A 15,458-nucleotide genomic window follows, 5' to 3' on the forward strand; every position below is an offset into this window, starting at 1 on the left:
AGACAGTCCCTCTAACAAATGGTGCTGGGAGAACTGGACAGCAACATGCAGAAGGTTGAAACTAGACCACTTTCTCACACCATTCACAAAAATAAACTCAAAATGGATAAAGGACCTGAAGGTGAGACAGGAAACCATCAAAACCTTAGAGGAGAAAGCAGGAAAAGACCTCTCTGACCTCAGCCGTAGCAATCTCTTACTCGACACATCTCCAAAGGCAAGGCAATTAAAAGCAAAAGTGAATTATTGGGACCTTATGAAGATAAAAAGCTTCTGCACAGCAAAGGAAACAACCAACAAAACTAAAAGGCATCCAACGGAACTGGAAAAGATATTTGCAAATGACATATCAGACAAAGGGTTAGTATCCAAAATCTATAAAGAGCTCACCAAACTCCACACACGAAAAACAAATAACCCAGTAAGAAATGGTCAGAAAACATGAATAGACACCTCTCTAAAGAAGACATCCGGATGGCCAACAGGCACATGAAAAGATGCTCCACATTGCTCCTTATCAGGGAAATACAAATCAAAACCACACTCAGATATCACCTCACGCCAGTCAGAGTGGCCAAAATGAACAAATCAGGAGACTATAGATGCTGGAGAGGATGTGGAGAAACGGGAACCCTCTTGCACTGTTGGTGGGAATGCAAATTGGTGTAGCCACTCTGGGAAACAGTGTGGAGGTTCCTCAAAAAATTAAAAATAGACCTACCCTATGACCCAGCAGTAGCACTGCTAGGAATTTACCCAAGGGATACAGGAGTACTGATGCATAGGGGCACTTGTACCTCAATGTTCATAGCAGTACTCTCAACAATAGCCAAATTATGGAAAGAGCCTAAATGTCCATCAACTGATGAATGGATAAAGAAATTGTGGTTTATATACACAATGGAGTACTACGTGGCAATGAGAAAGAATGAAATATGGCCCTTTGTAGCAACGTGGATGGAACTGGAGAGTGTGATGCTAAGTGAAATAAGCCATACAGAGAAAGACAGATACCATATGTTTTCACTCTTATGTGGATCCTGAGAAACTTAACAGAAACCCATGGGGGAAGGGGAAGGGAAAAAAAAAAAAAAAAGAGGTTAGAGTGGGAGAGAGCCAAAGCATAAGAGACTCTTAAAAACTGAGAACAAACTGAGGGTTGATGGGGGGTGGGAGGGAGGGGAGGGTGGGTGATGGGTATTGAGGAGGGCACCTTTTGGGATGAGCACTGGGTGTTGTATGGAAACGAATTTGACAATAAATTTCATATATTGAAAAATAAAAAAAAAATAACAAAATAAAAAGCTACTTATATCCTTAAGTTTTTACTTCCACCTACAGCCATCCTCATATTGCCAAAAAAGGTATTCAGTGGAGGCAAAGGGACTTGTACTATACATTTATTTCTCATCTATTAAGCTATCAATGCATTATACAAAATTTAAGAAATATTTCAATAGTTCCATCTTTGTGGTTAAAACCTCTATATTTTGGGCTCTTTATCAATATGTTTATTTAATACAGTTTGCAGCCCTCAGTGAAAACTCATGATAAAGTCGAGTTATAAAGCAAAGTTTAGGAAAGTAGGAGTCTTGGTATTAACTATATAGAACAAAGGTTGGGTTATTGAAAATTTCAACAAAAACACAATGTTCTAATCATGCTTAATCTCATTACTAAATCATCTCACATTTTTCTTTCTCTCAAGTTCCTGAGGCAACATTCCCATGAAATATGTAGTTTCAGCTTTTGGAGGCAGAATATTAAGAATCAAAACCAGGGGTGCCTTGGTGGCTCAGTCGGTTAAGTGTCCAACTTCGGCTCAGGTAATAACTCATGGTTTGTGGTTTCAACCCCCCGTCGGGCTCTGTGCTGAGGGCTCGGAGCCTGGAGCCTGCCTGGGATTCTGTGTCTCATTCTCTCTGCCCCTCCCTCACTTGTACTGGCTCACAAAATGAAATAAATGTAAAAAAAAAAAAAAATTAAAAAAAAAAAAATAAAATCAAAACCACACTCTGTAAAGCCAAAATAAGATCAATACATATATGTTCCAAAGCTACTATGTTATTATCGTTGGCAAAATAATCTCCATTTTAAAAACTGAAGTATCTACTCCATATCTGGAATAAATATTTTTTAAAAAGTTGATGCTCATTGCTGGTGAAGTTGTATTGAAATGGGTACTCTAACACACTGTTACTGGGGGAGTACACTGAAACAATCTTTTCAGAAAGCAGTTGATATCCACCATCAGCTTTTAAAATAATTTGCCCTTTGTGTCATGAATTCCATTTCTGGAAACTTATGCTTTAAAAAATACTTAAGAATATTCTCTAAGTTGAATCAACTTTACTTTATAAAAATTTCTTGAATCTATTTTCACTACCAACCTAATCCAAGCTATCAAATTCTCTCACCTAAACCACTGTAACCATCTCCTAACTGATTTCTCTGCATCTATTCTGCTCCCTATTCAATTAGTTCACCCTGCAATCAGATATTACTCCCAGTTTAAAACCCTTCAACTGCATCCTATTGCTCTTAAAGATCAAAGTCCATAACGTGGCTTGTGAGGGTCTGCTTGGCTTGGCTCCTGACTGCTTTCAGTGTTCATGCCATACTAGCTTTCTTTTCTTTTAGTTCCTCAAATATGCTATAATTCCTCCTGCCACATGGCATTTGCACGATATCACTCATTCTGTCTGAAATAATCTCCCTCTGTACAACACCAACCCACTCCCCAATCTCTTCTAATTAGTTAACTGCCAACTCAAGCAGCACTTCTTCATGAGGCCTTCCCTAAACCCACTCAGGATCCTTGGCTATATTCTTTCACACTGGAGTATTCCTCTCTTCCCGGGCATCCATTTTAGTTATAAACTACATATACAGAAGTGATTTGATTAATATCTGCTCTCCTGTTAGAATTTAAATTCCATATAAGTAGCAACTTTGTGTTTGGTGCTCACTGTTGTAACTCAATACCAAATATAGTGCCTGACATACAGTAGGTACTCAACACGTATCTATTGAATAAAAGAATGAAAAACTTAGCTATTAAGGATATTTATTTTCATGCAGTTTTAATAGGAAAAATGTTGGAAGCAGCCTAAATGACCAATAATGGAGAACTGTGTAAACAAATTATAGTGAATGTATAAAACAAACTGTAGCCATTGAGAAATATATGTAGTGACACAGAAAAATGTGAAGTGAAAAAAGCAGAGCACAAAACTTATTTTTCATGTTAAAAAAGTGACGTGTGTATGAGTTTACACATGCATACAAATGGGTCTGAAAGCAATTCCCCCAAAGTGTTAAAATAAGTAGCTGTGAGTAGATGGAATCACCGATGATTTTTTATATTCTTTATGCTTGCTTGTATTTTCGTAGTTCATATAGAATAAGAAAAAAATTAGTTCATTTTGTGGGAGGAAAGTTACCCAATTTCAAGTAAATGTACACACACAGCAAGGAATGGGGGGAAACTGCCAACATATAAGAAACCCAGGACAACACATTATATTATTCAGGGTAGTTTTATATTACGGTTATTGCCCCCCAAACTCAGCAAACTATTTTTCTAGTCTCTTTCTCAGTGATTTCTCAGTCTGTTTACTGAGTAAAGAGCAACAGAAATAAAACTGTTCATATTGTACTAAAAACAGGACTACCTTCCTGGCTGCTTTAAAGATAAAAGGTGGTGCTTAGAATTCTCTCTCTCTTTCTCTCTCTCTCTCCCTCCACTTCTGTCTCTCCCTCTCCCACTCACTCTCCGTCAAATAAACTTTAAATATATATATATATATATATATAAGTTGGCAAAAATATGAAATGCTGAAAATACAGTTCTTAATGTTTTATTTTATACACACATATACTCACATATGTTCTCATAACCAGTAAGGTATTTTTAAATGGGAATAGGCTATAATTTTAAAAGTCACTTTTTCAATTGAACTATTACTAAATAAATATAATTTAATGCATTATAACTCAAATTGAGGCATTTCAACCACTTTCTCATTTCACAGGTTTTATCTTATTTTTCTTCATGGAATAATGACAAAAAGGCCCTGCTTCTGCATATCTTTAGAAACACTCTCTCCTGTCAAAACCATCTACAACAGATCCCAAAATTTTTCAATTACGACACAGAGAAGTTATGGCTAAGAGCAAGAAAATTATTCTAGTTGGCTTAATAGTGCATAAAATGTCACCATTTCATTTAACAAAATGGGTTCTGAAGTTGTGTAATCATGCATTATGAGTCCATTCAGCTATAAAGTACATGACTTAAGTTATACATTAGATACACTATAAAGTTTGAAAAACGTCTTTTTCATAAGTGGAGGCTAAATCAAAAAGGAATTTCAGAGGCTGAGGCACAGTTTTAAAGAATTTTAAACCAACTCATTCCGGCTGTACAAGAGTAAAATAAAATAACATGGGGAGGTCTCAATACAGATCCTGAAAGATCATATATCACATTTCAAAATCACCACAATCACCATACTGTGAACAGCCATAATTCATACATTGGATACACAATGGTAATCCTAAAAGACAAAAGGGTTATCTAAAGCCACAAGCTTGAGACTGAATTCAAAATCACCTTCATACCAACTTACCTTTTTAATTTCAGACTAAGAAACACAAATAGTATACATACCCTTTTAAGATCACATTCTTAAAGAAAGGGTAGAAAATATAGGAAATGGTTAATGAGGATAACAAGAAATTGGCTTATTTGAAAACATACTGTGTAAGGAGTAATCACAGTATAGGAAAACAAACAAACAATGATTTAAGGAAAGGAAGTTCTTTTGCAGGGGTAAAAATTCCTGAAGTAGCCAGTGGTTGAAATCATAATTTTTATATAAACCTCACTTACACATAAACAGAACACATAAATTTCTTTCACTTTTCTGTTTATCATTTTCAAAATAAATAGAATTTAAAAGTTATTTTAAAAACATAACTGTGGGACACCTGGGTGGCTAAAGTGACCGACTTCAGCTCAGATCATGATCTCATAGTTCTTGGGTTGGAGCCCCGCGTTGGGCTGTGTGCTGACTGCTCAGAGTCTGGAGCCTGCTTCTGATTCTGTGTCTCCATCTCTTTCTGCCCCTTCCCTGCTTGAGCTCTATCTCTTTCTCTCTCTCAAAAATAATAAATAAATGGTCAAAATAAAAACATAACTGTGATGACATATTATGATAACAAAAGCTCTCTAAATTTGAATGCTTTAGAAATATCATTAAAAGGCCTACAAAAGTAGGAGTGAATCTACTTTCCTCTTTGCTAAATAACAATATATACAATGCTGCCTTCTTGCTAAAGCTAAATATAAATAGCCTCAAATTTAAAATATGGAACTGACATTTTAAGCCCCATTAAAACTAGTACTATGTTATAGTATGAGGAATAAAAGTTTTTACAGAGGCCTCAACTATGTACTGGAATTAGCTTGCCATACTAAAGGAAATCAATTGGATTCAGAAAAAAAAAAACACAAAAGTAATGTAAGAAGGAATGTAAATGGGCTAAGATCTCTGTATGATAACAAAATGAGTTTGGAAGAAAATACTTAGGAACATCAGAGAGCTGTTAAAGAGGAGATGAAAGTAACTGAAAATAAGGTGGGCCAACATAAAAAAAATAGGTGCTACAAAAAGAGATGATGCCAGAAACAACACTCAATAAATATTTATTCAATTAATAACTTATCTATTCTTAAACACATGAGGACACATTGTCATTAATATTCAGAAGGCATAGCTATTACTTGATTTATTAAATCATTTTAATAATCTAAGTGACAGATCTTTAAATATTTAAATTTTTAAATATTTATGTATTTTTGAGAGACAGAGAGAGACAGTGTGAGCAGGGGAGGGGCAGAGAGAGAGGGAGACAGAATCAGAAGCAGGCTCCAGGCTCTGAGCTGTCAGCACAGAGCCCGATGCGGGGCTTGAACCCACGAACCGTGAGATCATGACCTGAGCCAAAGTTGGACGCTTAACCAACTGAGCCACCCAGGTGCCCCCAGATCTTTAAATATTTTTAAATATTTACTTATTTGATACTAATACAGAGCTTCGTAAGCCTTATGAGGCTAGGCAGACAAAAAGAAATAATGAAAGGAATACCTACTTGTGCACAGGGACCTGAAACAGCAAAATCACAGCATGGTGAGCCAAAAACAGATGCATAAATAAAATTAGGTGCATATGACTCAATAGTTTATTCAGTCATATTATGTTTATATGGATCAGTGCTAAATTCAATAGTGTGACCTGAGGGAGACATGTAGTCACTCACAGCCATAAGCGCTGTAAATGAATACCTATAGCTAATAACTATGTGAGCAGGGCACAAAAAGGAAAATAATTTAAAACACATCTGAAGCAACTCACTGGGTAGAATTTGAAGATATTAAAGAAAACTGCATATTAATAAGCTACATGTATGCTTTGCTTCTCAGGTCAGTAACTTCGTATCTTTTACTAGAAAAGGTTATCAAGCACTGATTCAAGAACAATTTTTTCCACCAAGAGTCCATTGCTTCCAAGGGTGTGTAGCCTAATGGACTTTTATAAGAAAATAAAAGAGTAAGAAAAAAGAAAATGAGCTTTTGATAAAGGTAACAGAGTCACCTTTTCTTTAACTGATATGGGATTTATCTAAGAATTCTAGTTTTAAAGACATTGCTAAATTCAGGGGTTCCTGGCTGGCTCAGTCAGTAGAGCATGTGACTCTTGATCTTGGGGTTGTGAGTTCGAGCTCCACTTTGGGTGTAGAGATTACTTCAAGAAAAAAATCATATTCCTGAATTCTAATAGCAAGAAATGTTCTAATCCTAGATCAAGGGACTAGTTTATAAAGAAACTACTTAGGGGCAAAGTTTGTGGTGAGGAAGAATAAAATATATACTAAAAATTTTGGATGCAATTTGTTTTGTATAAATGTGTGCTACAGACTGAATGCTTTTTCCCTAAAGAACCAATTAAGCAGCAAATAATGTGGAAATGCCCACAATTTCATGGATAAGCAAACTGTCCAGAGAAGAGAACTGTCTCTTCAATCCATGCTAAAGGTAAGTAACTGCAATTAAAGGAATAAATTCAATCACTACTTCAATACTGTTAGAAATAACAGTGGCTTGATAAAAGCTAGGTCAAAATGTAAGGGTTAAATTGCAGTGTAGGGCTAACCTGTAGCCTTGGGAAATAACAGCTTTGTTTCCACACTGTAGGTTAAGAGATAACAGCCTTGTCCTATCAATCAAGGGAACAAAAGTTCAAGGGAAATCAACTGGATTGGTGTTTGACTGGATTGGGGCAAGGACATGTTGAGAACTTTGAAAAAGTGGGCCAGAGGCAGGGTCAAGGAGGTCAACTGGTTGCGGCTTAATGGCAGAAGGTCTGAACTGTTTCCACCCCCATCTGGGAACGATTTCTTTGTTCTGTTTCCAGGTGATGATGAGATGATGTGGTCGGCTATAAAAACTCTGTACGCCGGCTGTTCGAGGCCACACTCTGGTCAAGAGTATCGGTCCCGATTGGTCGGCCTTGCCTCTCATTGCAATAAACTTTGTTGTGACTGTCACTGGTGCCGCAGCATTCTGTTTCAGGAGTCATGTGGACGCAACAAAAAGACAAGCAAGTTGAGCAGATGTCTAGTGGAAAAATTGAGAGGGTAACTGAAGAACTTCTCCAATATTCCTGCCTCTCATTGCAATAAACTTTGTTGTGACTGTCACTGGTGCCTGTAGCATTCTGTTTCAGGAGTCATGTGGATGCAACAAAAAGACAAGCAAGTTGAGCAGATGTCTAATGGAAAAATTGAGAGGGTAACTGAAGAATTTCTCCAATATTACTGGGAATATAAGTATACAGTAAGTTTATAGATGGGAGATGAAAGATCTATTATCAGGAAAAGCTCTATTATTATTAATTTCTCTGTACCTTAAGGTTTGTTTTCTATACTCTATTAGTCTGATACTAGAGTGAAAAGGTCCTAAAATGGCTTATGGTACATATGAAATATATTTATACTCAACAGTCAACTTAATAATGTATAATAAAAAAATAACAAGCTGACTGATATTCACATTGGCCAGTTAATTCCCTATCCCAAGGGAAGTCAATTGGAAAAATGAGATGAAGATCATAAGGCTACTTGATGATGTATAAAATCAGAGCTAGAAAACAGCCTCTCCATGTCATCCAAGTATTCTTGTCCATTGGTCTAAGTGTCCATTCAGTTGAACAAGCCTGGAGATTTGTTATTCCATTATCTCCCCAGGACTCCAATTTTTTAATACTCCAAGCTGTTGTTCCACTCCTGATTATATCAAGTTTTATACCAAAGCTCTCTGATTGCTCTAGACATGTTAATCTCTCTTGTAATACTACTAGCTTCTGACTATATCCAATGAGGATCTGCTTCAAACATAAAAAAAGAGTATGTCAAGCAAAGTCTGGAAAGTAGTCCTTATTTTAAGTTCTTCATTACTCATGTTATTATCAGCACAGAATTAACTAATTAGTAAACTAACTCATTCTTCATAAGAAGCACATTAAAAAAAAGTTTAAATGCAGGAGTATAGCACCCAAATTCTTCAAAAATCTGAAGATTCTATTATAAAACAAATAATTTGTTAATTTATCTATTTTTTAATATGAAATTTATTGTCAAATTGGTTTCCATACGACACCCAGTGCTCATCCCAACAGGTACCCTTCTCAATGCCCATCACCCACTTTGCCCTCCCTCCAACCCCCATCAACCCTCTAATTTATCCATTTTAAAAACAAGAGCTTCCAAATAGTGAAACCACCACTGTTTTTCCATAATCCCCTTTACTACAGAGATTGGATAAACAGATTATTTAAATACCTCCTGAGCAGCATTATTATTTTTGTTAGTAGTGTTAAGAACATCCAAGTGGTACAGCCCACTGTGGAAAACAGTATGGAGGTTCCTCAAAAAGTTAAAAATAGAACTACCTTAAGATCCAGCAATCACACAACTGGGTATTTACACAAAGAATACAAGAATCTAATTCAAAGGGATACATGCACCCCTATGTTCATAGCAGCATTATTTACAATAGCCAAGATATGGAAGCAACCCAAGTGTCCACTGATTGATGAATACACACACACACACACACACACACACACACACACACACACACACACTGGAATATTATTCAGCCATCAAAAAGAATGAAGTCTTGCCATTTGTAACAACATGGATGGAACCTGAGAGTATAATGCTTAGCAAAATGAGTCAATCAGAGAACGACAAATACCCATATGATTTCATTCATATGTAGAATTTAAGAACCAAAACAAACAAGCAAAGGGGAAAACAACAGAGAGAGACAAAAGAGGAAACAGACTCTTAATTACAGAGAACAATCTGATGGTTACCAGATGGAAGGGGGTGGGGAATGGGTTAAATAGGTGATGGGGAGGGATTAAGGAGTACACTTGTTTGTTGTGATGAGCACTGAGTGATATATGGAAATGTTGAATTACTATATTATATACCTGAAAATAATATAACACTGTATATTAACTAACTGGAATTAAAATAAGAACTTTAAAAAAAATATGAAAAAAAGAATATGGATAATTAAATGAATGGATCAGGTAGGTGGAAGATTTATCAGGAAGCTAGGGGACATTCTAGGATCTTTCTAAACTAAGTGTACAGAAGGGGAAATGTTAACCACAACACACACACACACACACACACACACACACACACACACACACACACAAATTGCTTCTAAGTGCTAAATCTAATTTACCTATTTATTTATAAGGCTGGATTATATAACAAATAACATCAACCAATGCTATTTTAAGTGAATAAATAAAATATGTAGGTTGATAACTTTTTTGTTTTTTTAGTCAATCATGATATTTTTTGTTTGTTTTAAGCCCAAGAAAGTCTCAGCCATATAACCATGGTCAATTCATAAGGTTTTGCATTAGAAAACCTGTGGTAGTAAGAGTCAATCAAAATACTCTGGAAGATAATAATCTTGAATGTGTGTGTGTGTGCGTGCGCGCACGCAGGCACATTCTGCGCAAATATGGTATGTATAAGAATTTGTAGTTACTGTTATTCACTCTTACCCCTTCTTTTGGGTCTGTGTGGAGTCCTCCTCCTGCATGACCATGCCAACATGTCCTCTTTTCTATCAGTGGCCATGCCTGGAGAGCCTAGTTGAAGATGATACCAAGTCATCCATTAGCTATTACAGAATTTCAGATCTTTAAAACTCTGACTTAGCCTAATCTAATGAATGTATCACATACAAATTCATAGGCATAGCTTTTAATCTAGCATAACAAAGCAAAACACCTTCACGATTAGCTTACAATACACTTACACAAAGATACTGAAATATAATATTCATTCAGAATTACTTTCTCTAAAGAGCTTTTGAAATTAATGTTTAAGAACTTTGACTTATATTACACTTCTATTTGATTTATACCAGCTTTCTTATTATCATTTGCTACCATAGTACTATGTAATCTGTTACTCTATCATTGGCAAAGAATATCCTAGGGTTAACTAATTATATCCCACTTGTTTTCCACATGTATACATTTTTGCTTTATAATATAGTTCATTTTATATAACTGATTCTTTTCCTTATTCTTTCTCATATATACACGTGTGTATATATATACACATATATATATGAGTATTTAAAAAAAAATTTTTTTAACGTTTATTCATTTTTTGATAGAGACAGAACATGAGTGGGGGAGGTGTAGAGAGAGAGGGAGGCACGGAATCTGAAGCAGGCTCAAGGCTTTGAACTGACAGCACAGAGCCTGACATGGGGCTTGTACTCACGGACTGTGAGACCATGACCTGAGCTGAAGTTGGACACTTAACCAACTGAGCCACCCAGGTGCCCCTATATATGTATTTTTAATGCTTACTGTCTATCTTATGCTATAGTAATATGCATGCATGTTGTGTCTTTCCTATTACATGGTAAGTTTCCTGAAATTAAGCCAGTCTCTTTTATCCTTGTATCTCCCATGGCTTATACCACAGTGTCTTGTATGTGGGCAGGGTAGATTTCAATGCTTAATGGATTAGCAGAGCTAATAAAACAGAGCTATCTATAAATCTCTCAACTAGCCTTGAAAATATGCAACATCTTGCCTACTACAAATTTCTAAAATAGGTCTTAAGACTGATTCTTAGGTTAGAGAAATATATAAGTTAAATTATTTGAGAAATATAAAGTTACTAAGACAGTAAAGATTAGGCTCAAAATTTAAGCTTGCCAATATTTAAAGTTTTCCTCAGTTAAAACATACTTAATGAAATAAATACATATAATAATGCTTCTTCAGTAGCCATAATAATCAATAATTAATGAATTGATGAAGGACACAGTACTTTATAAATACAAATGTGTATCAGTGCTAAATCATAATAGTATGAGCTTTGGGTCAAGCTATGAAAATGGAATCACAAAAACCAAAAGTGTCTTCCTATTTGCACCAGTTGAGAACAAAAAATAATTGCCATAAATGGGTTACTGATTCTTGGATCAACAATCTTAAAGCATTTTTAAAGGGAAAACATCAAAATACAAATTTTAGTGTGATAATGTCTCTGTGACATTTTTTTCCATCTAAAAGACTGAGTAACAAATTATATCAAGCACTCTGATGAATACCACAGAAGATAATAAGGTCTTCGACAAAGCAAAAGATTGAAATGTTATTCACTTTTACAGCCTCTGCATAAATTAGAACAATGCCTTGTACTTTAAAGGCAAATAACTGTTAGAAATAATAAACGTAGTACTCAGGGTTTAGACTGTCTTCTAATTTTCCAACCTTTCTCATCTTGGAGAATTGCCTGTATAATTTCAGAACACTGAGAAATTTTGAAGTTGTCTTTCACTTATATTAACAATGAAAAATAACTTTTATCAACAAGTAAACTAAGCATCAGGCTCTAATAAGCAAAGAGTCCCTGAACATCTTCTAAGGTAAAGGGCTTTCACTCATTTGAAAATCTTATAGCATTCCATACATCAGATACAAATTACCAGGATAATTTTAAGGTCAACAAGCTGATATTACATTTATAAAAAGCATTCTGAAAATGTTACTGTAGCTGGCACTGATCTCAAGAGATTCTGACAGATCTTTCCAGGAGTGAAAAAATAATCAAGATATCTATCCCTATTTCTATGAGCAAAAACATAATTTCTTATTCATCTTTCTATTTAGAAAAAAATGAAGAGGAATTGAGAAATACAAAATATATAGTATAAATTTGAAAATGCTCAAAGAAATGCACACTTTTCTGAGTTATATATAGAAGTATCTGCTTAATCTTACCCTGGTAACATGTAGTATCTGTCTTAAGTTGCCTTTTCCCAGTCTCTGCCATGTAGTATGTCTTAATGACTCTGGGATCTACAGAAGAGAAAAAAAAAGGAAGAACTTTCAGAGTAAATAATTAATATTAAGAGATTTCCTCTATTCTCCTGTATACAGCTGTTACATCCATCTGGTCTAAAATGTCATTGAAATTTACTATTTTCTTGTTGATTTTCTGACTGGATGATCTATCCATTGATGTAAGTCGGGTGTTAATGCTCCCTACTATTATTATATTACTATCAATTTCTTCCTTTATGTCTTAGACCAGTTGCTTTATATATTTAGGTGCTCCCATGTTGGTTGCATAGGTATTTATAATTGTTGTATTCTCATTCTGCATTATTCCTTTTATTATTATGTCCTACTTTGTATTCTGTTACCCTCTTTATTTTAAAGTGCATTTTGTAAGTACTGCTACCCCAGCTTTCTTTTCACTTCCATTTGCATGATAAACTTTTTCCATACCTTCACTATCAATCTGTATATATTTAGGTCTGAATGGAGTCTCTTATAGGAAGCATACAGTCTTACAATTTTGTCATTTCAGTCACCTTTTGTCTTTTAATTGAAGCAGTCCATTTACATTTAAATCAATTATTAACAGGTATGTACCTACTGCCATTATGTCACTTGTTTTACAGTTGTTTTTGCAGTTCTCTCTTCCTTTCTTCTCTTGCTGTCTTAAATTGTGGTTGGATGGCTTTCTTTAGTGTTATGCTTGGATTCCTTTCTCTTTATTTTTTGTGTATTTACTATAGGTTTGGGGTTTGTGGTTACCATTAGGTTCATATATACCATCTAAAGTGTGTAGCAGTCTATATTCAGTTGGTGGTCACTGAAGATGGAACCCATTCTAAAAGCACTCAATTTTTTTTACCACCCCCATGTTTTATGTATATGATACTATACTTTATATTCTTATATTTTGTGAACCTCTTGACTGATTTTTGAATATATAATTGATTTTAATGTTTTTGTACTTTAACCTCCATACTGGTTTTATAAGTTATTAATCTACTATTTCTATTTTATGTTTGCATTTACCTATGAATTTTTTCCTTTCATAATTTTCTTACTCCTAAGTATGGCCTTTTCTTTCTATTCAAAGAATTCCCTTTAATTTTTCTTGAAGGCTGCTGTAAGGGTTATGAACTCCTTTAACTTTTGTTTATCGGGGAAACACTTTATCTCTCCTATTCTGAATGATAACCTTGCTGGGTATTCTTGGTTGCAGACTTTTTTTCCTTTCAGCACTTTAAATATATGCCACTTCCTTCCAGACTGCAACACTTCTGCTGAAAAATCAGCTGAAAGCCTTATGTGGTTTCCCACATGATATATATAATATATATTCAAAAAAATTCCATCCAAAAAGAGCATAATACACATTCTCTTAAAGTACACATGGAACATTTTCCAGGACAAATCACATATTAGGCCACAAAACAAGTCTCAATAAATTTGAAAAGAAAGTCATATCATGCATGTTTTCTGACCACAACAGTATGAACCTAGAAATCAGTAGGAAGGATAATCTGGAAACAACACAAATACATGAAGGCTAAATAACATGGTACTAAACAATGAATGACTCAATCAAGAAATCAAAGAGGAAATCAAAAAATGCATGGAGATAAAGGAAAACACAACAGTAAAAAATCTTTGGGATGCAGGAAGGCTGTAAGGGGGAAGTTTCTAGCAAGAGAGGCCTACTTCAAGAAACAAGAAATATCTCAAATAAACCACATAACCTTACACCTCAAGGAGCTACAAAAAGAACATGAAAAGCCCCAAAAAAGTAGAGGCAGTACATGATAAAAAATTACACAAGAAATAAAGGAAATAGAGACTAAAACAACAGAACACAAACCAGGAGTTGGATGTTTGAGAAAATAAATAAAATTGATAAACCTTGACCCAGACTCATAAAAAAAAAGAGATGACTCAAATAAATAAAATCAGAACTGAAGGAGGATAAATAACAACCGACAGCACAGAAATACAAATGATAACAAGAGAATAGTATGAAAAATTACATGCCAATAACTTGGCAAAGTAGAAAAAATAGTTAAGTTCCTAGAAACATATATCCTTCTAAAACTGCATCAATAAGAAATAAAAAATTTGAAGACTAATTACCAGCAAGGAAATTGTATCAGTAATCCAAAAACTCCCAAAAGTAAAAGCCCAGGACCAGAATTCACAGGCAAATTCTACCAAACATTTAAAGCAGAGTTAATACCTATTCTCAAACTATTCATAAAAATTAATACCTATTCTCAAACTATTCATACAAATAGAAAAGAAAGGAAAGCTTTCAAATTCATTCTATGAGACCAGCATTACCCTGATGCCAAAATGAGATAAAGACAAACATAAAAAAGAAAACTATAGACCAATATCCCTGATGAACATAGATGTAAAAATCCTCTAAGGAAAGCAAATCCAATAATACATTAAAAGTATTGTTCACCACGATCAAGTGGGATTTATTCCAGGGATTCAAGGGTGGTTCAATATTCATACATCAATCAACAAGATACATCACATCAACAAGAAAAAGGATAAAAAAAAAACCCTATGATCATCTTAATAAATGCAGAAAAAGCATTTGACAAAGGATCACATCCATTCATGATAAAAACTCTCAACAAAGAAAGTTTAAAGAAAACATACCTCAACATGATAAATGACATATATGAAAAACCCAAAGTTAATATCATACTCATTGGTAAAACACTGAGAGCTTTTCCTCTAAAATGAGGAACAAGACAAGGGTATCTACTCTCATCACTTTTATTCAACGTAGTTTTAGAAGTCCTAGCCACAGCAATCAGACAACAAAAAGAATATAAATAAAGCATCCATATTGGTAAGGAAGGAAAAAAATTTCACTATCTGCAGATGACAGGATATATTAAAAACTCCAAAGCATCAAAAATAACTAGAACTGATAAATTCAGTAAAGTCACAGAATATAAAATTAATAAACAGAAATCTGTTGCATTT

The 15,458-nt window shown here is 34.6% G+C and overlaps 1 protein-coding gene across 2 annotated transcripts in view; it reads right to left on the reverse strand.

Annotated features, from left to right (window-relative positions):
* The window catches only part of ABCB7 (ATP binding cassette subfamily B member 7), a 167,988-nt gene that overhangs the window by 67,260 nt on the left and 85,270 nt on the right, over positions 1–15,458 (reverse strand). For both annotated transcript variants that reach the window (XM_019823991.3, XM_004000654.5), the window contains exons 2-3: positions 12,405–12,482; positions 10,158–10,244 (exon numbers count right to left, since the gene is read on the reverse strand). In XM_019823991.3, the coding sequence (XP_019679550.1) occupies positions 10,158–10,244; positions 12,405–12,482 (165 nt within the window). The remainder of the gene's footprint in view (positions 1–10,157; positions 10,245–12,404; positions 12,483–15,458) is intronic.

Source organism: Felis catus, chromosome X (genome assembly GCF_018350175.1).
Source record: "Felis catus isolate Fca126 chromosome X, F.catus_Fca126_mat1.0, whole genome shotgun sequence".
In the NCBI taxonomy this organism is placed as follows: domain Eukaryota; kingdom Metazoa; phylum Chordata; class Mammalia; order Carnivora; family Felidae; genus Felis; species Felis catus.